This window comes from Polypterus senegalus, chromosome 9 (genome assembly GCF_016835505.1).
Source record: "Polypterus senegalus isolate Bchr_013 chromosome 9, ASM1683550v1, whole genome shotgun sequence".
Taxonomy (NCBI): Eukaryota; Metazoa; Chordata; class Cladistia; order Polypteriformes; family Polypteridae; genus Polypterus; species Polypterus senegalus.
Window position 1 is genome coordinate 47,428,871 of NC_053162.1, and position 27,512 is coordinate 47,456,382.

General features: G+C 43.6%; 2 protein-coding genes across 4 annotated transcripts in view; one reads left to right on the forward strand and one right to left on the reverse strand.

The window, feature by feature from the left end:
- necab2 (N-terminal EF-hand calcium binding protein 2) overlaps positions 1-19,872 on the forward strand; it is a 428,558-nt gene extending 408,686 nt beyond the window's left edge. For both annotated transcript variants that reach the window (XM_039763074.1, XM_039763073.1), the window contains 3 exons: positions 3,677-3,754; positions 12,165-12,256; positions 18,652-19,872. In XM_039763074.1, the coding sequence (XP_039619008.1) occupies positions 3,677-3,754; positions 12,165-12,256; positions 18,652-18,680 (199 nt within the window). In that variant the 3' untranslated portion in view covers positions 18,681-19,872. The remainder of the gene's footprint in view (positions 1-3,676; positions 3,755-12,164; positions 12,257-18,651) is intronic.
- Positions 19,873-25,851: 5,979 nt separating this feature from the next.
- The window catches only part of slc38a8a (solute carrier family 38 member 8a), a 36,249-nt gene continuing 34,588 nt past the window's right edge, over positions 25,852-27,512 (reverse strand). For both annotated transcript variants that reach the window (XM_039763076.1, XM_039763075.1), the window contains exon 10: positions 25,852-25,972. In XM_039763076.1, coding sequence (XP_039619010.1) covers positions 25,870-25,972 — 103 coding nt within the window. In that variant the 3' untranslated portion in view covers positions 25,852-25,869. The remainder of the gene's footprint in view (positions 25,973-27,512) is intronic.

Genomic DNA, 27,512 nt, shown 5'->3' on the forward strand with positions numbered 1-27,512 from the left:
CCGACTGAATGATTTGTCACGCAGCAGGCTCGGTGACGTACACCATAAGACCAGAGATCACTCTGAAGTTATCAAACCTCGTTCAGGGATGCTTGAAATGTATAAATCTGTTGAAAACTCGAAGAAGTATTGACCGTCCTTTACAGCAGTACATGCTTACTGTCTACATAGCACTAGCAGTCATCGCTCAGCAGAAGTCTACTTTACCACATTATAAACTTAAAGAACATGCAGCAATTTCACTAAGTGTTATTTATTTATTTTTTTAAAGACAATAAAATAAACAGACAAACTTTATGTCTATTTATTCTTCCACGATTTAAGCAGATTATTCATTTCAGGCTTACAGGTGTTTTTTTGTTCAATAAAACGAAAACAAATCAATATAGTTTTTCTGATCATCAGTTTCATGAAAAATAAATTTTAACTAATTGTACCTGGAGTTAGCCGGCTCTGCCATCCGTGTCTTCTTACTGGAATCCATCCACCCATCCATCCATTATCCAACCCGCTATATCCTAACTACAGGGTCATGGGGGTCTGCTGAAGCCAATCCCAGCCAACAAAGGGCACAAGGCAGGAAACAAACCCTGGACAGGGCGCCAGCCAACCGCAGTCTTACTGGAATCATGCTGGTTAAATTGGAAAGCAAAAAGAAAAGGTTTTGGCCTGTTCTGCTTTTACTGTAGCTTTCGTCTTGCTCATTTACAGAGTCGCCGCTGGGGTGGTGCATTACCCAGGTCTCCCTACTGAGAGGCAGCAGCGCTACCCACTACACCACCATGGCAATCAGTGTCTGCCCATTTTTGTTGTAACACTACAAGAACGGAGATACCTATAATATAAAACCGCTCTCCTATGAACAGAAGCCGGACAACAGATAGTCAGTTACACTTACTGCACCTTCACATTTATTAATTTGGTTTACACGTTCATGCAGGGTTCCATTCATATTTAATCTCACGGTTTGATTTTATTCAAGCTGGTGAAAGCCAAGCTGCTTATTGCATGCGTCTGCTCACGTTTGTGCTCTCATATGTGGACACCCTAAGCCGCCCAGGTACAGCTTACCACCACCACTGCTGACTCCCTGTTGTCTAAGACATTGGACGAAGTCAGGGCCAAAATCTACTGGACATGGAGATAGTCCTGGACCAGCAGAAAATAGTTGTCTGGTATGTTTGTTTCTTTTTTTAGCAATTAAAAGCGTGTCACACAAAATGAATACTCTGTTTTTCTCACTTTGCAAAGAAGTGTTATAGCAGAGGAAAAAATAAAATGCTTCCCCATTGAAACACAAAAGCTTTTAGAGCAACACTTTAGAAAAGACTCTCTGCGAGTCTATTAGTAATGCATCAGGAGTCAGTGGCGTAGTGAGAAAGAATTGATTGTTGGCCCAAACAGGTTGCGATGGATGGAGAGCAGAGAGGACAGTGGGATGCCTAAAGCACCCTTTGTAAGAGTTGCACAATCTGACTGTATTGTGCCTGCTGTAAACTGAAGATGCTGCCTCTCATGAGCAGAGCAAAGGTGGGAATTATTGGGGTCCTACAAATCCACTGTATCAAGAATGAGTAAAGTGTTTTAAAGCCTGAGGTCTCCCTCCCCTCAGATGAAAACCTGAGCAGCAGCTTCAGAAATGGCTGCTCCTTTTCGCACATGGTATGAATTGTTAAGCTTTTTACAGTTTAAATAAACAATTTAAAATAAATCTTTTCAACCAAACCGACTTGTAAGTCAGTAGGGGGCTAAATAAAGATTTCTTTTGTTATGTCCTCTCAGCTTTCTTTATGTGCGTTCATTTGCCGTGTGATCTTTGGCCCAATCTGTCCATTTTCTGATCAGCTAATCCAGTTCTGGATTTCTGGGAGTCAGCAACCATTCAGGCCACACTGAGAAGAGGGTAGGAACCCACCCTAGAAGGGATGGCATCAGAGGGCACACACAGCAGGTCAATTTAGAGATACCAGTCCATCAAATACAAAATCAATGTGCAAAGCCTCCTGCGGTTTGACTCTTTGAGGACTGAGTATTATTTCCAAAGAACTCCGCTTTCTGAAAAGCACACAAAGCAATGGTTTCACACATAAATCAACATAAAACATCTGTTGCTATGTGCTGTGGCTGCTGTTGGCACATGTTTGGCATGTCTGGTGGCACTCGCTGCATGGGGGCACCTAGATGGATAGCAGGAATGCACGGTGGGTTGTCTGTCTTCACACAGCAGGTGGGTGGTGATCGCATTCTGACACCACCATATGGTTTGTACTTCTTGTCATCATAAGTGGTGGTCCTCCCAGGCAAACTATGCTGTAGGCACATCAGCTACACAAAAGTGTTCAGCACCGCGATCAACTGGCGACCGATCAGATGGTGCTGGTACCTCACTTTCATTTTTGATATCCATCTCCAAATCGCTTGTATCAAACTTGGAGTCTGAAAAGTCAGAGTCCTATTCAACGAAATTACATAAAATGTCCATGGAGTATTTTCCTTTGCACCTCCTTCCTTTGATCTCTCGCCAGATGTTGACGACATTTTAGAGAATGTTTGCTCTTCGCTACTCATGCACATGTAGGGAATTGAGGTTAAATCAACAAAGCTATGTAACTTTCCTTCTAGCAAAGAGAGTCAAATTAATATGTAAGGGCGAGTTTTGTCGCAGTTTACAGCTGATTACTGTCCTCTGCCCGTGAATTTTGACAAAAGTCGACATCAACCCCGAAAGAGTTAAAGAAGGAATCTTCTTGTCCAGTAGTCTGGTTCTGCCATTACAGTGCAGCTAACAAGTCATTCATCATAAAGGACCCTAATGCTCTTCAGTCCTTAAAGAGCAGCCCCGTCTTTGTGCTATCGTGTTCAGATTGTTCAGGTGGAGGACCACTTTATTAATACAGTTAGAGTTCTGTAGGACCTGTGGATGTGACAAGACTTCAGCGCAGCACCCGAAAGGCTTCATACTCGTGTGCTGGGGGCCATTTTGTCTTGAACAATACACAACAATATTCTTTAAATTGAACTTACTTGTCCCTGTGCAGTACTTTGATGGAAAAGAGGGCACTGATGTGCAAGGAGAGTGGCTTTATAATTTATTTTGGTTTATTAACTTCAGGGTTTCATTACAGTGGCCATATTAAGTATCAGTGAAGCAGGCAATAATACATGTTAGGGAGATGTTTATCAGCAGCTCCATTGGGATTCAAGCAAAAGATGGAAAGAACTCCAGAAGTACTGAAAGAGTCCATGTAAAGGTCTGCCAGATTCTAAAAAAGTCTTGATGGTTTTTATTGTTAGGTGAATGCAATGTTTTCTGTAATTTAAAGTAAAATAGGATACATTACAATTTTGTAAGATACCTCACCGGTCCAACTCAACTTGATCATTTAGACAAACTGGATTTTTGCTTTGTAATGTTTCACCTTGAGGCCACATTGTAATTGTAGACGGCTTATTGCTTTTAATAAATCGGAAGGTATCCCTTAATGTTTCTTTAATTCTTTGTCAAACGGATGGGGGACACTCCTGCTTCTTCGTGTCACTTCTTAAAGCTACTCCACCGCTCAGGGAGTGGACGCCCAGTGAAACTTGGAGCCCTTCATCACTCGAGGGCTTCCCTTTGGTCTTGTTGTCTGCTGGTCTTTCTGAATACTCACGCTGACCTTTTTCTCTTTGACAGTGCTACTGCCTTGAGGCTTCCTGATGGAATCACCTTTGTTTTGTATGAATTCTGGGAGGGAGAAGAGGAATGGAAAAGGTAACGTTGAAACAGCCGCTAAATGTTAACAAAAGGCTCCTAGTGATACATCTGCCTCCGTCTCCTTCTTATTACTATTATTCTGGGATGGCCTACTCAGGTCAACTTTACCTTAAATTTAATGTCTGTTTACGTAGTTCATCTAGTGCGTATTGGCAGAGAGAACTGCACAGAGATTACTACAGTAGTTAGTATAGGAATAAAAAATAAAACACAAACTTGGTATTATAAAAAATTCTAATACACTTGTAGTAGCTCAGGTGGACATGTGGGGAAAGAAAGGCCAAATCCTGTCAAAATCCACCTCCACAGTACCTCAGCTAGCTGGGTTACTCTGCTCTGTCTGAAAGTTGCTATCTGAATTTCTGCTCTCGCTCTGTTGTGGTGCTGCTCATTCCTCATTTGTTCAAAGGTGTAAGTGAAGCCACCAGATACACAGAAAAAAATGAGACGCAAGCGGTTTAAAAAAGCCAAGCAAGTGCACGATAGCCGCAGTAATGACCTGAACGATTGTCTGCTATGATGAGCCCCTGTAACCTTAGCTTGAGGCTCATTGTCAGAAGTAGCACGGCATTCGTTTTCAGCTCTCTGTTCTCTGTGTCACGTTCAGCGTTGTGGGGGACCGCTGTCTGCCCCAGTAGGTATGGACACAAGGCTGGAATCTGACTTGGACGGGATTCGGGTCCATCACAGCTCCAACAGACGCACTCGTGCACACCCAGTCAACTGAGCCACATCTGACCGCAAGTCTTTAAACATCTAAGAAAGCAACAATTTAATTATTATTATTTTAAGCAACCAGACAGGAGGTAGCACACTCTTTATTTAGTTTCCATTTTCTCTCTGCAATGAGCTGCCCATGGAGGAGGCCAAACACCAGAACAGAGCAAACCTATTTTTTATTTTTGCTTTTCTCCAAATCAACTTACAAATCTCTGTAGATGTTAAGTTTTGGTAATGGGAACAGTGATGAGTTATGAGAGACTCGGTGGAGGTGTGGAGTGAATTAGTAGCCTTGTGCTTTACCGTCCATCTCCTTAATGAGTGAGCCACTGTACTGAGTATTTCTTTGAAAGAGCTGAACTACACGTACCCTTCAGCTTCTTCCATAGTCACATATTTAGGACCCCTGACTCCCTCAGTGTCACATATGGGGTCAGATAAACTCGTAATCCCATTACACTTCAGCACTTTAGCATTTGGGCCACAGATCCCTACGCTTTATTTGGTGTACCCTGAGAACAGCATAATGGCTTTGGTCTTTCTGTAACCGGAACACCGACAGGTATGGTGAGTCACTCCAGTCTGTACATTGAGACTGCGGTGGTGATGACCAGACCGGCATACAAAGCATTACACGTTAAAGCAGACTGCATAGGACCATAAGGTCAGAGCTGACGTTTTAGCCTTTATTTGAGAGGTCTTTGAAGATAAGGTGATATTTAACTGGAGGGTTGGATGGAAGGGTTTGGAGTCTTTGATGGTTTGGGCTGCATTTGAAAGATTTGCTTCAATGTTCTCCTGAAAAGTAGAAGATTGACATATCGATATCTGTCCTCTTGGTAAATTTCTATTCTTCACTAAGTCTCATCAGTTTGTTTTTTTCCATTTTTATGTATTTTTAATGAGGGGGAGTTTCGGGCAAACAAGAACACAGGAGGAAAAAGTTGAGCTACAGAAAGATAAAAGAAGAACTTGTGGTTGAAGAGCATGAGATGTGCAGTAATTAGGATGACATGGGTGATATCAGTGGTGATCTCCTCATTTAAAGCTGATGCCCGAGATCTCAATGTGTAGTGACGCTGCTCTGTGTCGAGCAGAAAGGGAACCTTCTTGGAGAAGAAGTCATATCTTATGTAGGCAGGTAGTGTGGACTTTAAGCCCTAACTCTGTGAGAATCTGTGTGACTGTGACGACGTCACTTCACCTGTCTGTGCTCCGTTTGGAAAAACACAGGAAATGTAACCAAACTGTATCTCAAATGTGTTACAATAAAGACATCAGACAAGTAGGTAAATGTAAATGTTAGAGGTCCTATCTCCCAAACTATTAGACAACACCACAAATAAACTGCTACGTAATCCTGTATGGCATGTTCTTTAAGTGACCATCAGGGTGGAGGCGGAGGTGGGGGGGATTGGGCTGGAATGCCAATCCTGCCACCAACCCCCAGGTTTTCCCTGCACATTGGAGGACCTGCTTGCAGGGCTGGATGCACATTCATTTCATACCCATGACGGAGCAATTGCAGGTTAATGGCCTTACTCAAGGGCCCAACAGAGTAGAGTCACTTCTGGCATTTTACGGGATTCAAACCGGCAGCCTCCCGATTGCCATTGCAAATCCCAAGCCTCAGAGCCACCACTCCGCCTGAAGTAACTGGGAAAACCCCAAAAGGGAATCCCAACCAGCGTTAAAAATAACCACCCCATTGAGAGCTATCAGAGGATTCAGTGGCATTGTTTTTAAGTTTGAAAGAAAGAAAGAAAGAAAGAAAGAAAGAAAGAAAGAAAGAAAGAAAGAAAGAAAGAAAGAAAAGTGCATTTGGTTTTCATAATAAAATGCGTTCAGAAACAGTAAATGGCAGTGTTTCAGTCCATATCAGCTTTAACCCAATGACAGTAAATATAAACGTGTACTGCACGGTATGTATAGATTAATATTGAGCAGCACAGTTGTTTAGTAATTAACTCAGCTTCCTCACAGGTCCAGAGGCTTATATGTCCAGTGTAATGGGGCACTTAATACAGTATATTATCATTAATCCTCAAAGATGAAAGAATGAGAACAAGAAGAGGGCAATGCTCCTCCAGAGCACTAGAGGGCAGGGAAACCCACCAAGTACCAGGGATGGCTGCTCACTCCTCTTACTAATTGGGAAATTAAGCCAGCAAGAACACAGCAGAGGTGGAAATGCTTCGTGGCCACTAGAGGGTACAGAGCCCCAGTATTAATGCTGTCTGACTAATAGTAAAAGGGCCACCCTGGGGACTTGACCTTTTCAAGACACAGAGCGCTCATAGATGCAGGGACACCAGTGGCTGCCAGACCGAGGTCCCTGATGCTAACATGGTCCTGCTCCTGACCCCAAACGTAACTCCAGCACTTGGCCTGGGATGAAATTTAACGCCATATCATGGCCATGGGCTCACTGTTAGTAGCTTGGTAGGACTAGGGCTCATCTGGCAGGGAATGAGGACAGATTACACCATGAGAGACAAACATGTGTTGTTTAAGGTGGACTCACCAAATGTGAGACCCTGTTCTATACTGTTTACTGTATATTATACTTTGTGATCTCGCTCCCTCCACTGTCATTAATTATTTATTAAATGTCTATACTTGCACATTGTGACCTCCTTGGTCTTATATTGGGTAAGAAGGTTGCTACAATAGTGCCCCTCTCTGTGACAATGTTTTAATGAAAATAAGAGACACGCACTGACTTGCTATCTAATCTCATTAGTGCAGGCTCAAGGAGGACCTTTTTTCTTTCATACTACTGTACAATTTCTAAGCAGATGTCCAAAGCACTTCCTTCAGGACACCATTTTCCATATACCATACCACTTTATTGGTTTGCCTGTGTCTTAACACACATATTGGGCAGTAGAATGTTTGATGGTTGGCATCTCCAAAGTCCTGGGCCATGGGGTGTGTTGTATTGACTTTGCCAGCCACCCACAAGTCTCCAGAGGTCAGATTGTCCATGCTGAGAGCCACACATCATACCATTCCTAGTGTACCCCTCCTTCCATCCATCTTCCAAACCCCCTTTGTCCAGAGCAGGATCACAGGGGGCTAAAGCCAATCCCAGCAAGTAAGGGCACAAGGCAGGAAAAATCCCTGGATAGGGCTCTAGTCTGTCGCAGGGAGAGCACATAGCATTTTCCAGAGAATAAGCTAGAAGTTGTTGGTAGCATAGTGGCACCATGGGTGCATTTCCAGACCCTGGTCGTCCTGTGACTCTCTGAGCTTTTCCTTGGCCCTCTGCTTATCCTCCTTCATTCCAAAGATGTGCAGGCTTGGCTAACTACAAAACCTTCAATGCACTGGCACCCTGCCCACTGTTGTTTGCCACCCTATCTCCAATGCTGCTCCCCAGAACCCCAATCTGCATAAACAAATTAGAAAATGGATTGAAGGGTGGGCTGGACAAAAGAAAGAAGGAGAAGGAGGTATACTGGATATAGAATACCAGAAGCCGACAAGAAAACACCCTGAATGAGTAACTCTGTAAATGGAACAGGTTTGGCTTCTCGGTCATTGAGTCCATGTGGCTATTTAAATCCACGGGTCTCAGATCCATCATCTAAAATTAGCTCAAAGACAGCAGCTGAGGACAAGAGCAAGAAACAAAGTGATAGGCGGACGCAAGTGCCCCCCATTCCGACCTGAGGACATCATCTTGGTGAAGGAAGTGGGGAGCATGGGACACAAAAGACATTTTCTGTATTGTCTGGGTGATGGATCTCATTGTCACAACATCTGGAGATTTGTCACTCAGGTCATACACGATGTGTTCCTCCCCCTGCCTGTTGAAGTATCGACCCCCAAGCAAAAGATGATTAGATTCCTGTTTGATCGGTCTCATCTGACCAAACATGTAGGGAATTCCACTACTTCCTGGAGAAGAGCTCAGCAGGGAGAGTTTTATCCAGGAGGCTCTGTGACGGATCAATAAGGTTCATTATGTGGGCTTTTGTTTTACAGATTTTGACAGCTTACCTCTTAATCTAAATCACACTTTGCTGCGGAAATGTCAAATCTGAAGGCCAATCTTGTGTGACGGCTCTGCCTTGGGAGTCCAGTAAATAATCAGCATGTAAGAGGCACTTTTACCGTTACGGACCCCAAAGGGATGGTTTGTTCCTGAATGACACAGACGTCTGCTAGTGAGTGTAATCTTTAGGGCCCGTTTCCCCGCTCACCGGACATCAGTGTCACTGGCACATTGTGATTGTGCTGATGAGGAAAGGGATTAAAATGACAGAAGTCACTGTTACCCTCCATGACACACCAGTCAGGACAGCCCCTGCTAGGACTCAGTATACCCAAGGTGCACAGTGCAGCTGTCGCTCCACCCAAGAGAAGAATAAGAACAGAATAAGTGAAGCTAATCCTGCGCCACACACCTCCAGAGGACTGGGGTTTGGCCTGTGTGGACTTTCAGTGTTCTTCCTGTGCCAGTGTGGCGCCCCTGGCCAGGGTTGGTTCTTGCCACACACCTAGTGCTTCCAGGATAGATGTTGACTACCTGTACCCATAAAAATGAATCTTGTTTTTAGAAAATGGATGGATGGAAACTTTGTCAGAGGATGAGAAGCAGATGAGGAAAGAATTACCACTAGCAGTGACTGCAACAGGGAAAGTGACAAAAGTTAATGGCTTAATGGTAAAACGGACAAGGAAACCATGTGGGCACTGCATGAGCGCATTAATAGCTGCAGGATGGCTTGATATGTTAAGCTGGACCTCAGCTGAACATCAGTGTAATCTGAGCAGTATGGACACTTAGTGGGTGCAAAGGACAGGGATCCCATCATTCTAATGGAGGGCAATGTGAGTGATACAGGATGGGGTCATCACTGGACGCCATTTTACAAGCATAATTAAGTCATGCCACTGATCTTTTTAACCACATTATCCCATTACAGACCACGGGGAATTGGCAGTGGACACACAGTTAGATCTCACACAGCATAGAATGCCACTCCTTGCTGAATATTTTAAATCTTGACGATTTATTCCCGAAACTTACATTTGTCTAAATGTGAAAGCAAATGCAGTAAAGTGGGTGAACATCCCTGCCAGTCTTTCCCAGCTCCTAATGTTGTGATGTGCTTACTGCTGCAGATTATCATTGTGATCTTCCCATCTGAACTCTCTCCACATCTGCTCTGTCTAGGAGACCTGTGGGTCTACAATGCTGCTGCCATGACAGCACCGTCATTTCCAAAGCTCTTGGCCAGTTTGTGTGCCTAATGCTTGAGCAGAGTTAGTCTGCCATTTTGTTTCTGCCCCCTTTCACACCTACATTACAGCTTTGACCCCCAAACCCAAAATGGGAAACTTTTTTCAAACTCACTACATACAATTCAGGGTGACGGAGGTCCTGAATCTGTCCTGGCAGCACTGGGTGCAAGGTAGGAACCACCAACATCAACACCACCGTCTGACTGATAAAGTGCATGTAAGCCATTCTAGTACAGTCCTAGTCTTGTAAAGTGCCTTGAAATGGTGTTCATCTGTAGAGTAAGTGGCACAACAAGTGGATGGGTACTTCCTGAACGGCCATACAGTTTGGGTTGTGATATGTGTAATGAAGAATAATATCTTACTAATAAGTTAATGTATTTATTAATGCCCACCAATATCATCTCTCTATTATAAGAGGAAATCCTATGACAAGACTTTCTCGGAGATAATTTCAACTCCCGCGAGAGATAATTTCAGGTCCTGCACGACGCGACTTTTTGCCAAGAGATTTTGCCAAGTCCCGCCCTCCTCTCAAACATTTACAACCACGCCCACGGTCCAATCACATCTCATTCGTGTGAATGCTATTGTCAGACACGGTTCCTGCGCTCTCAGCTCCAAGTGGGGTTGGAAATAAAAGACAAAGAGTAGAAGACAAAGTAGCACATCGTAAAGAGGTTCAAAAACGGAGTGATACACATGCAGAGCAGGTTAGAGATAATGAAAGTACTAAAATTTGAAAGTTTCCAAAAACTGATAGTAAAGACTGCCTTAGTGCTAACAAACGGAAATTATTATTACGGAACAGTGAAAAGCTATTGAATATATTGTTCGGATTTAAACTTTAAGTCGGAGACTTGTAGATCGTCTAATTCGAGTTGCCATCAGGGAAAAGTAGTGTTTCATCCCAATGAAGAGGCGTATCCACGAAAATTAAAAGATTGGTTATTTGGTGAAAGTGAAATCCACATACACGAGCGGCAGAGATGCAAATTGGCTGGCGCATAGCACAGGCCGGGGGGTTGGCAAACGAAGCGAGTAGGTGGTGAAGCCCTCTAGTATTTTAAAATGCAGAGAAGCTATCGATGCCAGCATTTGCTTGGGAGGCATTTACGACTTACTAGATCAGATAAGACCTTTTCTAAGTGCTGTGGCCATCTGTGACAGAGAGGAGAAGAGCTGACCAGAGTGGGCCAGGTGTGCAGGAATACGTTACGCTCTCTGAGTTCTCCCCCCAGGAAGACCGCCTAGGCAGCTAGGTTTGGGGAGTCAGTTTATGACTTAGTTACTTGTATATTCTTTGAAACTGGAGAAAATCCTGCCAGGAACACAGTGTGCATGGCTAGCTTATGGGCTTGAATACTCTGGAACGGAGTCTCTGAGAACTATACACTCCCACTCACGCTTGTCAAGGACCATGGGATTGGACAAATAAGGCCTGCCAAGACAAGGTCTCTCTGTCTCTCTGCCATAGAGGAGGAGGACAAGCCACTGTTGACTCCATTTAAAGGCCATGTGGTGGAAAAGACCAAGCCAGACCAGAACATCAGACAGAGAGCCCCCTGATAGTAAGCGTACTGTAGCGTACTCAAGATCAGATGCTACTTCGATTGTAATGCTGGGGTTGTCACACTCATTATATTTTGTTAATTATGTTGGACAATTCATCTATAGCAGTGTTACTCAACCTGTTTTGTGTCACAAACTCACCTTTTCCCATAGAAGTGTCTCTGCTACCCACCGGTGGGTCATTTAGCGGTGAACTGAGCACAATCGTCAGAGCTGTGATCCGCAATTCCATGACACACTTTTAGGTTATGAGACACTGACTTACGCGTCATGACTAAAGGTGTAACTGACACTCGCTGGTATGTCTAGTTGGCTGGAGTTATGGAATGTTAAAGACAGTAGCAGTCAACCCTGGCAGTGTGGTCTGCGTAATAAAGAGTATCAAGAGGAACCCCACCATGACTCGGCGACGTGTCAGAACTGGGCCTTGTGTCTGGTGTTTCTCTTAGGGATTCTTATCCATCCACATACTGTATCTGTCCATGAACTTTGCTGGAATGCTTGCTGGTACGGTGGAGTCGATTCAGTGTGAATTGTACAGGAGCTGTTACTGAGTACACTTTTGTTTTTGCCAACCCCAATGACTCCTGGTAATGGCATCCCTGTCATCAGGAGACAAGCCAATTTCACGTTCTAAATCCTTACAAATGGTTTATGGAGTTTTGTGTGAATCAGGAAAGACAATTAATCACAATCATGTCATATTTACTGGGGGGAATCGCAAATAGGCAATGAAGAAAAGTGAGTCTGACACAGATGAAGCACCCATGCACATATGTGCACCGTTCAGATGACAAGCGGCCTCCCATGGTGCTCACGTCGGCCATGTTAATGTGTTGCTCTCCCTGTTTTATCCTGACAGGCATCTCCAGAGTGCAGTCTGTAAGGCACTGCAGCACGTGAAGGTGGACACCCTGGTGCAGCCTGAAGTCATGTCCCATGTTGCAGTGCCAGGTGAGTATCATGATGGCAATTCTAATGACCACAGTGGGAGAAACCAAGTTGAGGTCACTCAGAAAAAGTAACCTGAGCCACGCCATTCTGTGCCCACCCAAAATAAAAGAAATGTAAGTATGAGAATAAGCAGCCTGTACAGCACAGGCTTCACTGAGTATTCACGCCTCCTGGAGAAAAGCACGTTAGACGCCTAAGAACTGAATTGGCTTCGTTTTCTTCCTTTATTTACTTCAAATGCGGCACACATTTGAAATTGAAAAACCCCAGCTATAGTCACTTCTGTATAGCTTCTCACGTAGAAAGGACTTTGAGGAGACTTTGAGACTCTTTACAGAGGTACGTTTGTAAAGACAGAGTGTAAAGTTAACTTGTAGAGGTGCACCGGTTAAGGACCCCCTAGATGTTCACACGATTCAAACTGGAGAGATTTGTACAAGCACGCTGGAGCAGCGTCTCAGCAGTGGTGTCTTAGCCCTGGCATTTCAGTACGGGCACATCACAGTGCCATCTTGGTAGCGTCAGGTTGAACGTCTACATTTGTAAAGGCACATTGCAAGGGTACCTTTGGAGAGACCCCTCAGTAGGGCCACACTGCAGACAGGCATTTGTAAAAGCAAATTGTGGCGCCATCTTGGTGCTGGCATCTTTGTAGAGTGAAATTGTACTGGCACTTTTTCAGGAATTCTTCTGTAGAGGTACTCGTCTAAAGCGGGGTGGGTGTGCCGCAGCGGCTGCAGGTTTTCATTCTAACCATCTTCTTAATTAGTGAGCTGTTGCTGCTAATTAACTTCTTAACTGCCTTGATTTTAATGGCCTTGTCTTGGACCCCTGAATTGTTTCTTTTTTACCTTAATTAACAGCCGAACAATAATTAGACACAAAACAAACTGACACACAACCAGCTAACTTGTGCCCATCACACAGTACCTGAAAATAAAGAAACGTGAAGGTGTCAGTAAGGCTGATCTGCTCAGATCACCAAAACATGTTGACGGTGTTTTTAGAAAAAAGAGAAACTGAACAGTTTTGGAAAAGTCTACTGCACTACAGAATGAGAGCTGCAAAAAGCCGTGGAATTCATTTATGGGTTTAGTTAACAACAAGAATCGGCTTCTCATTAAGAAACTGGTTGGACTGAAATTGGTAGGAGTTTGAAACCCCAGTTTTGGTGGTTATCTGTCAGCTCGTTTCATGTCTCATTTCTGTTTGGCTGTCATTTAATGAAGAAAAGAATCAATTCAGAGGGCTGAATAATTAAGAACAGGGCTATGAAAATGAAGGGAAAAGAAGTTAATTAACAGTGAAAACTGGTCACCGATTAGGAAAAGGGTTAGAATGAAAACCTGCGGCCACTGCGGCCCTCCAAGATCAGAGCTGGACACCCCTGCTCTAGAAGGACACGTGTAAAAGCAATGTGTAGCAGCACATTCTGAGAGGCCCTTTGCACTGATGCCTTGGGTGGTTCATCTTGAGGTGCCTACCTGAACTGGGCATTCGTGTGAGGATTTGTCCAACTGCCCCTTCTGGTAGGTTTGTTCAAACTATGTCTGATTAAACAGATAGATAGATAGATAGATAATGAATGGCTCTATATTAGATAGATAGATAGATAGATAGATAGATATGAAAGGTACTATATGATAGATAGATAGATAGATAGATAGATAGATAGATAGATAGATAGATAGATAGATAGATAGATAGATAGATAGATCAAACTTTATTTCTCTCTGGGAGAAAGTTTGCTATTTACAGCTCATTAAATAAATAAATATACAGACACACACACACACACCAGAATGACTAAGAAGAAAAACAAAATCTAAAAGGGAAAGGAAAGGTCTGACTTGGCAGTCCCAGTATGGTGGACAGTTAATCAAATTCCTGTATGATTATTCTGCAAAGAGGGTATTGCTTGTGCCATTCTCTTTGTTGTTCTAATGCCCACTCAGTGTTGCTTAGCTTGTATGTTTGGATCCTTAACATTTTAGAAAAACAATTCTACTCCATCTAAATTCTTCACCAAGCAAGAGAGTCTCCTTAAAGCTCCAGCCATTGTTCTCTCAGTCCCCCAGAGTCTCGTTCATGAAGACTCACCCGCACTTCATTGGACTGGCACCAGTTCTGCTTCATAGCTGGGAAAATGGCCTCTTTCAAGTGTAGTTTGTACGAGCTGTACATTTCTGCTTACTCTCACCATGCGACACCCCTGTCTACCATTCTGCATATCGGCCTCAATACAAAATTTGACGACATCTGAATTTCAGCCCGGTCCACTCAGCATCAGTTGGCATGTCCTCCCTGTATCTTCCTGGGTATTCCTCTCATCCCAAATGGAGATTCTAAATGATTCCAGTGTGAGCGCGTGAGAGTCTGTGAATGGCTGTGCCCCTAATGGATGAGTGCCCAGCCTGCATTTGGCTCCTACCTTCCATTCAGTGTTGTCAGGATAGAATTGGGTGAAGCATTCAAGATATTCTGCACTCCCAAAATGCCCCCGATATTCTGGAGCATTGAAGGCAGCTTTACTAATGGGAGCACCGAGGTCCACTTACTGACCATCAAACACAGCAATCTGCTCTCTTAGATTATGGGCATCTGCGGAGAATTGTGTGCCTAGCTGCAGTGCCCTCGGGATTGTTATAAATGACACTCCTAAATAACTCACTGCAGTGTCAGTGGTCCTGGTGCCACCTGTTCACTGATTTATCCGAGTCTGTGCCCATTGTCAGCTTTTTAATTGTGTTACACCACCACCACCCCCCAATGCAGCTGCTGGGCAAAAGTTTGGAATGTTTGCATTGTATCTTCAGCAAAGCCCCAAGTACTGTAGCTGGAATGATGATTTCAGTGTGGACACTGCACTCTGCTGGTTATAAGTGATCATTACAACTCTAAGCTCTAAATTAATGATCATGAGAGTGAAATTTAGAATTTAAGTTGGGCAGCAAGAGAAAAAATGCTTTAATGGAATTTTTCACAGAAGAAAAGAAGAAACTCTGAGATCAGCAGTGAAGGACAAACTGAAAGCTGGTTTGAACAGCCTTTCTGTAGGCCTGCCTGCTGACGCCAGTCCTTCTCCCATGATGACGGTCAACGTACTGAACTGCAGTTCATTATGGTGTGGGCTTATCCAGTACGTGGCGACAGAGAGCCACAGCTTAGCCTAGCAGCAGACAATGTGTGCCAGTCCATCCCAGGGCACACTCACTCACTCACTCACTCACTCACTCCTGCCAGGCCAATTAACAGCAGGTTCAGTTCCCTGTCTGCTCCATGTCTACATCAGGTTTGCATGTTCTCCCAGTGCTCTTGTTACTCTGTTTTTGTCTCTACGCTGGGCTAAAACACTCGTCTAGCAAATTAAGAGGCACGGCTGCTGATCCATGCAGTTGTCTAACAAGCCAGTCATGCTGCAGCAGTGTAGTCAGGAGCTTCACTTGATGTTCACATCACACACCGCAAGGGAGAAACAATGTGACCTCGTGGATTTTGACCGAGACACGATTGTTGGTGCCACATGGGCTGGTCTGAATATTTCTGTAACTGCTGATCTCCTGAGATTTTCATGCACAACAGTCTGTAGGTCTTTATTCAGAATGGTGCGAAAGACAAATCATATCCTGATGGAACCTCCTTGTTGACGAGACATATGAACTATGGTAACTAACCACTCTGTACATCTGTAGTGAGCACAATGGCATCTCAGAATGCACAATATATTGAACCCTGAGGCAGATGGGTTACAGCAGCAGAAGACCACGCTGGGCTCCACTCCTGTAAGCCAAGACTAGAAAGCCGAGGCTGCAGTGGACACAGATGGATCCAAACTGAGACCTGAAAAGCGTAGCCTGATCTGATGAATCTCCGTTTCTTTCAAAGCACACAGATGACAGGATCAGAATTTGGCACCAACAGCATGAATCCTGCATGGTGTTAACAGTCATGGTGGTGTAATTGTGTGTGGCACACATTGGGTTCATTATAACCAGTCGGTCATCACTTGAATGCCATCCAATGAATGTTGTCACTAATCATGTCATTCCCTTCATAAACATCTTACTTGTCTTCTCCTCCAGCATGATAATGCAAGGTGTCACAAAGCTAACGTCGTCTCAAACTGGTTTCATGAACATGACAATGAGCTCAGAGCTCTTCAGTAGCCTTCCCAGATCTGAATCTTGTAGAACACATTTGAGATGAATGTGCAGCTGACCAGTCTGTAGAGACTGTGTGATATAATCATGTCACCATGGACCAGAATCTCATGGAATCCATGCCATGGGGAACGGAGGCTGATTGAGGTGAAATGGAGGCCCTGCCAAGTGTTGGTACAGTGCTCATAAGCATTTGCACAGGAGCGTGAACTGGCTCAGAGTCAGCCGGGGAGTGAGGATGCCCTTTGATGGAAAGGCTAACGTTCGGAGATGCTCCGAGTGCAGCCAAGCATTTCCTGATTCAGTTGAATGGAGAGCCTGCCGCTCCGTACTGTAAAACTGTTACTGCTTTGGGATTGCCGTTAAAGATCACGATACAGAGCTGCTTCAGTCAGTCTGGGTGAAGACCAGAGCCAGCACCAAGCATGACGTCTGGGTCGGTGCCACCTTAGCCCATGATTGTGCCATAGGGGAAATTAAAGAAGCGTAAATGAATAACATAGTGCCTTTTCACCTCCGATATTTCACACGGTGTACCACTTTGGCCTGCGTCTTTAGGACTCTAAGCCAGTCCCTTCAGGCAGTCCACAGTTCTCCATTTTTATTTCAGCATGACAGACTCAACTGGAGTTTGTATTTATTTAATTTCTCTTTTTGATAGTTTTATTTTTCCTGATAGGTTTGTCATAACTCATATTCCTGTGGCCAAAGTGGGTACAGATAGTGGATTGTTTGCTGGTCTTTTTTTTTTTTGCTGTTATTACATTGCATTGACCATCCATTGACTCGCGTTGTAGTCCTAGGCTGTTGTACTGTGTCAGCCATTATGGATGTAATGACAAGTCAAGCAGAATGGCACCTTGTATTGGCTAACTCAAAAGATTACAATATGCAGGCTTTCGAGGCACCTCAGGCCCCCTCTTCAGGCAGGAGGTGTTAATATTACTTTACTGCTTATTGTTAGTTTCTTTTATTTTAACATTCTTTTCCTGCCACTGCCAGTTTTGTTTTGCTTTTTTTTTTCTTTTTTAATTTCTTTTCGGTTGGTTGGAACATTTTATGTGTCCACCCTTAACTCATTTGTGTTCTTTGTCTGGTCTATAAAGTGTTTCAGTTCACTCAGGTTTATTTTTGCTATTCATTAATCCATCCATTTACCACAGCATAGCGAGCCAGAGCCTATCCTGGCAGCAGAGACGGTGCCAGTCCACAACAGGGCACACTTACTCGCACCAGGCCAGTTTACAGGTGCCAGTCAGTCAAATCCGCTTGCCTTTGGTATGTTGGGGGAAAGTCAGGGTACCCTGAGAAACACTCAGCTGGACACAATGAGAACATGCAAACTCCGCCAGGCCTGCTATGGGACCGACCACTGGAGCTGAGAGCAGTCAAGGGCAGCCATGCCGTGTGGGAATGCAGTGCCATTCACAATTAAAATAATCGGTCAAACTGTGGGACCCCCTGATGCTAAGCGGGATGTCACAGTGTTTTGTCGAGTGACAGTGTCCATCACTACTCAGTGCCCAGGTCACAGAGTTTAAAAGCAAAGGCCACAGCTTTCAACCAAAACCATTTCAGACACGCAGAGGGAAGGCAGCGACTGCCTCGCTTGTGCACATCCATCAGAAAGCCCATTTGTTTCTCACGCTTGCTGTCCTGATGCTTCATTTTTAAGGTGTGAATGGTGGGAGGCTGCGCTTGTGCAGGTGAATGGGGTACATGTGACTTTGAAACAGAGAATTCCTTCCTGTGGCCATTCCTATCCATTACATTGTTGCTGCGATGAGCTGCATTTCTCTGTGCCAGTTTAATTCATATTAAATTGAATGGCAGCATATAACGGACAGCAGGGGCCTCCATGACAGGGTGCCAGTCACACTTGCCCATCATCACAAACCAGTAAACCTGTAGTGTTAAATTAACACTTAAATGTGTGTGTGTGTGGAAAGCCCCCCAGAATCAATTGAACACAGCAGAACAGAGAGAGGATCCTCAGGGACACGCGGAGGACACAGAAACTCCAAACTGCTTGTTGGGAATCAAAGCCAAGCTGCTGTGCCATAGAGTGGAAGACAAACGTGGTCACGTTGTAATTGAACTGTCAATGGCAGTGTGTTATTAGGCTGGCAGCCACTGGTGTGTGACACTATGGCACCTCTGTGTGATCAGACGTTCCTGCCTCTCCTCGCTGTCCCAGCCTGCTGCTAACTGTCCTCCTTTTCCTGTCCCTTTCAGCTGCATGGTGCACTCTGAACCAGGACTGACTGAGCCTGCCTGGTCCAGCCCGGACAACCCTGAGCTGCTGTTTCCAGAACTTTCTTCTCAGTATCTGTTCACTGAATGCTCTTCCTCTCTGCAGAGGGCATCCTCGCCTTTTTTTGTAATGACTTGTTTACAAACCGCATCTGTTAGATACTAAACATAGCACACGTAAGGAATGCTGGGTCTGTGAGGGCGTAATGGCCTTCTTTTAAAGTGAGGAACGGCAAAGTCACTGCTCTGATTCAGAGTGCTGCTCATCTCACAAAAAAGCACGTGGCAGAATCGTGACCATGAGGTCTTCCTTTGGCTAAGTTCCAAAAATGCATCCCATGGTTTTCTCTACCTTTCTTACTGAGTGCCATTGGAATAAACAATCCAGAAAAGACACTGTTCAGATTAACTTTGGAGGCCTCCCCTACAGAAGACCACGCGGGATCTTCCAGCGGTTGGTGGACCTCCAAGTTTTTCAGAACACATTCATGGAGGCCCACTGCCAGTTTCTTCTCTGCCCACAATCAGTTTAGAATATTGTGGTTGGAGTCCTTCTCTGAAATGTTTCTATTGGTGTCTGTGCACTGCTCAGTTGCCAGCATTCCCCTAAACGTCTTTGAAGGAACCAGAAGAAGAAAATCCCAAAAGCCATCAAGCTGAATATTTCAAGTTTATCAGACAGACAGACTGATAGGAGAATGGAGGGAAGTCAGATACAGTAGATAGATAATGAAAGACGCTATATGAGACAGACAGACTCGGACTGACATTACCTGTAAAATCTCGTCACTCCCTTCTTCTCTCTATCACAATGGCAGAATTTGAGGAGCGCCATATTCCTTCTTCTTAGCTCAGCTGCTGCTCTTTAGACGCAGCCATTTTAGCATGCGTCACCTTGTTTAGACTCTCGGATGACCAAATGGCTGTTGTGATATCAGCCCCACACTACTGATTAGCCCAAGATGGCCATATCATCTTCTTCATTTTACTTCTGTTCTTTTCTTCGTTGTCACTTTTCATTGACATGAAGAATTTAACACACCCATAAAATGGGTCAGTTGATAAATGGGAAACACAAATTACCCCATATGGCGCCCAGTCACTCCCCAGTAGAGAATTTCTCTAATACGGCGGTTCTCAACCTGTGGGGCGCACGCCCCTACAAAAAGGGGGGCACAAAGATGTGAAAAAAGAAAACAAAAATTGAAAAATATGAAAAATACATCTATTGAAACCAAAACAAATTAACTTAAACTACATTCTGATACTAGAAAAATAAATATAGATAAAAGTTAAGTAGGTATAATAAAACTTGTAGCGGTGTATCAGCAGCAATATAGGAATACATTTTAATAAGATTTCAAAAAAACGTTAGGGGGGGCGCTGTTATAAAAACTCGGGTCGCAAATACCTAAAGGTGGTTAAACGCTGCTCTAATATATAAACACAGCCACCCTCATCTGGCCGACGTCGGTGCCCCTGCCAGGATGTAATGCCATCCGGTGTCCTGAAGAGGGTGGAAATGTGCAAAGGAAAAAGTAGCAAGTTGTACAAAGACAGGGACAGAAGGCACACTGTACACTGTGAAGAGAGGTTTGTAAATGGAGACCTGTTTTGAGAATGGGCCATTTCTCGCTGCCAGTTTCATTCATATTCTTATTTCCAAGCCAAGTGACAGCCGACCTAAACTTCGACTGTGCTGTACTTCAGATTACACTGTCTGCCAGATGGCCCCTGTGTGTACCGAGGTGAGATTAAAGCATTGCACCTGTTCTCCTGCTTTCCATTGTGGGCTGCGATTATCAGAGGGAAAACGTGGACCCTTGCTGTCACACATTAACCACCGCTCAAGTATCAGGCCCACTCAAACAAATAGTTACTGAACAAAAGATGGAGGCCTCCTAATGCTTCAGGAGTCAGTCTGGAGACGAGTCTCTGGCCGACATTAAAATGGCCTGAATGGTTCCCTAAAGATGCAACTCGATGAGAGCAGCTCCAGAACTCGTCATAATCTGCAGCCGAGCAGAAAACATCTGGAAAACGTTTAGCACTTCCTCGAGGTGAGAGGAGTCTCATCTGACAAGTACCATCATAGTCGTGTTATCTGTCCAGTGTTCGTTTAGATGTATCTTGATGGTGGTAGCGTGAATTCTCTTTTGCTACTTTCTGATTGCTCACCCCCTCTGCGCTGACCACAGATTGCAGAGTGACTTTGCCTTCCTTCACTTTATAACAAGTGCATGTATTCTGGGTGTCCAGTAAACTTATTTACAGTAGAATTTAGCTGTGCTACTTTTAATAGTTTTGTGCATTTCCTAATATTCCTTTTGTATCCTCTTAATGACTGGGAAAAAAAAACCTGAATGAGTCTGCTTCTTCACTTTTACAGTACGGTTTGATATGAAATATTTTAACTGTATGATTTCGTAAGCTTCCTGTCTCTTTTGGACTGGTTGGCACAGAGAGACTGATGCTAGTATTATATTCAATCAGAACACGACTTGGACTGAACGTAATGTACAGTAAGCCTAACTGAAAATAAAAAGGATGTACTCAAAGAGCTCAGCACTGGCCTCTTGTCTCTTTTACAGCGTCAGCAGAAGGGCTTCAGGCACACAATATGGGGGGTCGAACTGGCAAACCCCACATTTGAGCTTTTCATCTCGATCTTTGGGGCACAGACAGCACAGTGAAATAAATGAGGACCTTGGCCTTCAGCTGACACGCAGACAAATCATGACGGGTCTCCGAGTGCTGCAGCTCAAGAGCAAAGATCTGCTCCATTTAGATCTCTGTAATTGACCATTGTGCCTCTCTGTAGCCTGACCCCTCGAGTCATCTTCTGTCAGTTCTCTCTACTTTACTCTCTTTAGCGGCAGAGCCTGCAGATTTTTTTTTCATTTGAAGCACTTGAAATCAGTAAATGCCAGGCATCAGGACCCTGTAGCTTAACGTTGGTGGAGATCACTCCTGACACGATTTGTAATGGAGTCTGATCCTAACCAGCGCTCAGTCGGCTGCAGCTTTATCACTTAGAGCTTGACTGGCTCCGATTTTTCCATACATTGCTGAATATTCAGCCCATCAGATTTGATCACGTCACACCTCAGACCTCTGCCACTCCATTCTCAGAGTCTGAGGTTATTATCTCCCACCAGGCTGCATCTTCACTCAGAGTCTGACTTTGTCATCTTTCAATATTCCACAGTTCAACCTCACAGGAGACTAAGCTTGCCAGGCGTTTGCTTAACCAATGGAGTCAGATTGTGACAGTTCTTTGGAAGCATCAGCAGAACCTTGTAGTTGTCTAGTGCTCTATAAATATTCACTCTTCATTTTAAATGATGGGAGTCCATCCATCTCTCATAATCCTGGACATCTGATCTGGTCTGCACTCTGTACCACATATGAGCTGATGTGCTGAGTATTCAGCTACTTGTAGCTTACTTTTTTCACAGTTTAACCATGGTAGATGCCAGAAATGCATGACATATCCACTGGGGTCCGAGCCAGTTTTTGTAGCCTTTGATCCTAGTTGCCTCAAAGATACTGCAGCTTAAGTCTTGAAGTCTACTATACTTCTGTTAATCTCTCATTATCATCACCAGAAAGCCCACACCCAATCCTATTAGGTAGCAGTAGCCTTCATCATAATCCCTGCAGCTCAAGTACTGTCAGTCCTCCAGTTTGATTTTGTCAGCACTCAATACCACCCTAGAGTTTGACGACATCTGTACCACCAAAAATCAGATTGTCCAAGTCTTGAAGCCTGTCCCTTACCTTCTGGACTTGGATCATGTCATTCTTCGGCACTCTGCTGCTTAATCCCTGAAGTTTGGTCCTCTTGCCTGCCTGTAGCTTATCCTACAGTGTCCAATGCCACTGGTCCTCTGTAAGTCCTAGACTGATCTTATCAGCTCTCTTGTGTCTCACAAATGAACCTCTGCCATCTGGTCCTGTCAGATCAACCTCATTCAATTTAGGTCTGATCAGCAGCAAATGACAGAAAGTTGGTCTCCAATAGCCATCAGTAGACTGCAATTTATTTCCTGAAGTCTGTCCATCCATCTATCCATCTTCATAAAATTTATTATTCAGGACAGGGTAGCAGGAAAGCTAGAACCTATCCCAGCAATCATCAGACACAAGGCAGAAACAACAACTACATAGGGTGCCAGTCTAGCACTGGATGAACACACCCCCACACAGACGCCATGTCACATTAGTCTTTCATAATCAGCAGCATATACAGCCTGACCACACAGCTCACTGGAGCCTGTCTGACACTACCAGGCTCTCATCAGCAGCAGCATAACATACTGTAGTATTTGATCCTGTCACTATTCAGTGGCTGGCACGTCAACCCTCTGAGAATTCGGCCACCATTGCAGCTTAAAGGCTAATTTTCAGTTCTTCTCCGAACTCCTGCTGCATAACTTGTGGAGTCCTACTGTGTCATCATTCAGCAGAACGAGGTTCGATGACTTCTGCTCTCAACACCCTTCACGACCAACAGTGTAACCCCTGGAGTCTGATCCTGCCAGCTCCTAGTTAATTGCACCTTCACTTTCTGGTACTTTGTCCCTGTCATTTTTTGACTGTAGTCTGAGCCCATCAGCTCTCCACAGCCGATGTCCTGTTTCAGATCAGCCTGCAGATTGGTTTGATGAGGCACACGTTTACTTTGGATGTTCAGCAAAGTTAAAGAAAATAAAAAATACATTTTTACATTGGTTGTTAACCAACCACCTAACTATTTTGGACATCAGCACACTCTGGGATTTGATTGACAGGACTTGGTTGCTGCTTTCCAATTTTTAAGGAAAATTTTTAAATTCCTTCTTCCTCCACATTTTTCTATTTGCAGATTAGATCTGTTCTCAGCATGCATGGATTGCCTGATTCCCAACCACCCACTATATGACGACATCTCCACTAAATGCTTTTCCTCTTTGTATGCCACCTTCATGATTTTGTTGTTTCATCCTAAAGATTCAGAAATGGATTGCTGGCCAACCAGGTCAACTCCATTGAGCTGTAATACAACTCTGAAAAACATCTCAAATTCCTTGAGAAATTGTAATGATCAATACATCCCATATAAAGTTATTCATTGAGCCGACCCCAATCCTACGACGTGTGTCCTGACTCCGTCTGTCATTAGTGCTCTCTAAATGCGCATTCTAGGAATGTCCCACCATTGCAGTTCTGTCCATCTCGACTCTTTGTTCTCCTATCATTCTGTTCCCGTAAGACGTCTCTAGTCTTCTCGAGCCTGTTTTTCTTTTGTTCTCTTTTTATCAACAGCTTATTATACCAAATGCAACTATAGCAGCCAATGATCTTGCAGCTTCACAATGTAGGGGCCCAGTTTTGGTTACTTTCTTTGGGGTTTTCTTAATTTCATAACCCTGCTCCTTTATTACACTCGACACAGAGATCAATGTTATTTCAGCAAGTGAGAAGACACTGCTTCAGCGATTAAGCCATGGAAGATGACAAGTAGCGCTGGCAGGTATACCGGTTCATACTGAAAAATGTTCTTTATTTTTTTTTATGATATGGATTTTTCTTATACGGCAACACTGGTTTAAATTGCCTAAACAATATTCGGAACGTGGCGCAGCAGGAAACTGTTTAAGGGGGGACCTTTTTCACTGCTACACTGCTAAACACGCATGCAACGGAGTACATGCGTTAGTGCAGGTATTGGGCAGTGAAAATGGACAGAGAACATTCTGAAACTGAAGCTGTAGCAGACGATAAAGTTGAACCCGAAAAAAGGAGCCATATCTGTTGTCTGGAGATACTTTGGTTTTAAAATGTCAGAGGAGGACCAAACAACTATTTACTGCAATTGCTGTTGAGCTAAAGTTGTTGTCAGAGGCGGCTACACGAGCAATCTGCTGCACCTCCTTAGCCGCAAACATGCTTTGGAGTACCATAAATGTATGAAACTAAGACTGGCACCCTCCACGTCCTCAGGTAAAACTGAAAAAGCAGGAGGACACTTGTGTCAGACGTCACTTGTAGACACGTTTGCTAGAGGTACTGCCTATGACAAAAAAAGAAAGCGGTGGATCAAGATAACCAACGCCATTGCAATCCATATAGCTAACGTGTCAGTGGATAGAGATTGATAGAAAGTGTAGCTGGTTTACAAAAAAAATATTTACTATTTCTTTCTTTTCTAAGACATGTTCAGTGCAATACAATTTTTGACAAGCACCTCTGGATATTTTACTAAGTCTAAAAGCCTCTTTGGATGGTTGAAAATATGTTGTCAAAATTATAGTTTAAGTTGTTTTTCAAAATTTGTTCAATAGTAAGGTTCTATATTTTGACTGCATCTGTCATGCAATGTGATTCCTTCTGTTCATTAGTGCCACCCCGTCACTTTAGGGGGCCATGCATGCCAGTATGAATACTTGTGTGCACATTAAAATGTTCATTTGTACAATGTACAACTCTCAGGACAGTGGAATAGGTTATTCTTAGCCAGTCTTCTGCAGCAATTGCAGTGGAAAATGTGGGTAACATCCACTCATGCATGGGAAAAAAATACCGTCGAATACCGTGAAACTGGAATAATTTAGAAAAATACCGTGATATAGAATTTTGGTCACACCGCCCAGCACTAATGACAAGAAACCCTCACTCAGCGGGGCAAAACGGGACACTGGGCTTTGTCAGTTTTTTTTTTTTCTCTGTTATTTTTATGCATATCTTCAGGTTGATGAGAATTTATTAATTTATAATATGTATAAAAATGCCCTTTTGCTTTGTCTTGATCTCATACTTTCTTTGAAATCTAATAAACAATTGACCAAAGAAATAAAAAAACAACAAAGGTATGAAAATGTACAGAACATCACAGCCAGGCGCTATAAATGAGTGGATGTTGAATGAACACTAATAACAGATTCATAGACTGTACTGCACAGCGCTCTGATTTCGCACACTTCATTACAGAAGCCTTTTGTTTGTTTGTTTGTTTGTTTGTTTCTGGGACGCGTTGCACTATCAGGGTGTCGAGGTCTCAGGTAAACCTTTAAAAATGGGTGATCAAGCCTAGGTACAAGGGGGGAAAAAACACAACGTGCAGGAAAAAAAATATTAGACATTAATTAAAACAGCATTTTATTCTTCATAGTAAATGAGATTAAATAAAATATTTGATAAAACATTTTAAAATAAGAGTTAATATTCATTAAAAAGTTCCAGGATTGCTATGGTGGTACTCTGTCCAAAGATGAAGGCTCCACAGACTAGTGTGGTGACACCCCAGGCAGTCAGTGCGAGTCTGGAGGGACACAAAAGCAGGAATGGAGTCAAGTGGGAGACTTCAAGAGTATACAAGAGCCTTCAAACACAGCATCAAGCGGCCGAACATATCACACACGTGACATTACAGCTTGTCAGATGTCGTATTCGGTGTTTGACCAGAGTTGTACAGAATTCCGCAGTCAAGCAGAACCCATTGGTCATCTTTACCTATGGCCATTTATCTTCTGCACCTAACCAAGGCACACTCATTACGTTCATATGACCAGGCTAAAGTGACATTTATTTTCAATACGATTTCAGAATAATGCATCCCTATGGTTTATTCTCAAATATGCTATCTTTGCTAATGCCCCCCGCCATATGCACATTGGTATTTCGAAAGGACTCATTCTACAAATACTGACCTGGTTCTCTCCTTCTGTGATGTGCAGATGTTTGTGACACAGCAGAGGTTCATGGCTGCAATTTGTTTTTTCTTTAACTGTTAGTGCTCACGTCAAAGGCAGGATGTCAAGCTCAACAAACATTGGCGTCCCAGCTAGTCCAAGAGGCATTTGGGAACACATGACTAGTACTAAATTCAAAGGTGGGGTCTGCCTTGTAACTCTGCATAGACGAGTCAATTGCTGTTTCTACCGTTTCTTTTATGTGGTGTCAAAATTGTCACAGATGATTCGAGCTCAGCGTAACAAAGGTTCATCTTCAGACCAGCAGTGCACGCTGACCATGAAGTAGACCTGATCAGCGGAAGGGACTAACTGAGCTTCCCCTTCCCAGTCTGCTAGATCACCTTTTACACTCCGTTTCAGTCACAATACAACCCTTGACCCTGCTTGTCATCTCTCTATTATAATAAAAAAAAATCTTGGGACGAGACATGACTTTTTGGTATGAAGTCCTGCGAGACGGTGACTTTTGCCATTAGATTCTTTCAAGTCATGCCATACAACTATTTTCAAACAATACCACGGCCATCTAACCTCAGTCGTGTGAATGCTTCTGGCAGACATATTCCATGCGTTCTCAGCTCTTATAAATTTTATCAGGACAATAATTTTATACATTCTAGATGACACGTCAACAACTAAGCGATGAAGACAAACATTCCGAAAAGTCGGGTCATTTATCAGAGGTAAAGAAACTAAACTCACTCACTTGTCCCGATGCGAGTCCAAACACGGAAGGAAAATTCAATGCAATCTTGAAGAAAAGTATATTGTTTTTACTGAAGTTTTAAAGTAAACATGAAAATAATGCATATGTAACAATTCCCATGAAAATGACAATTTCTTTAAATTGGACATCCAGTTAACAAAACCCGGGGGTGGGCGAGCGAAGTGAGCCGCCTAGTTTACTTAACAATAAAAGCTTGACTTTCAGTCTGATCTTTTAATGAGCCTCCTCTGACTATTCGTCAGTGGTGTAATGAGAATGTGATGGGCCCTGGTACCAAAAAAAATAAATTGGACACCCCTCAAGTGCAATTAGATTAGATGGGCACCATGTCGAGAACATATTCTATATAACAGATTGCTCACTTTAGAGTAATCGGGATA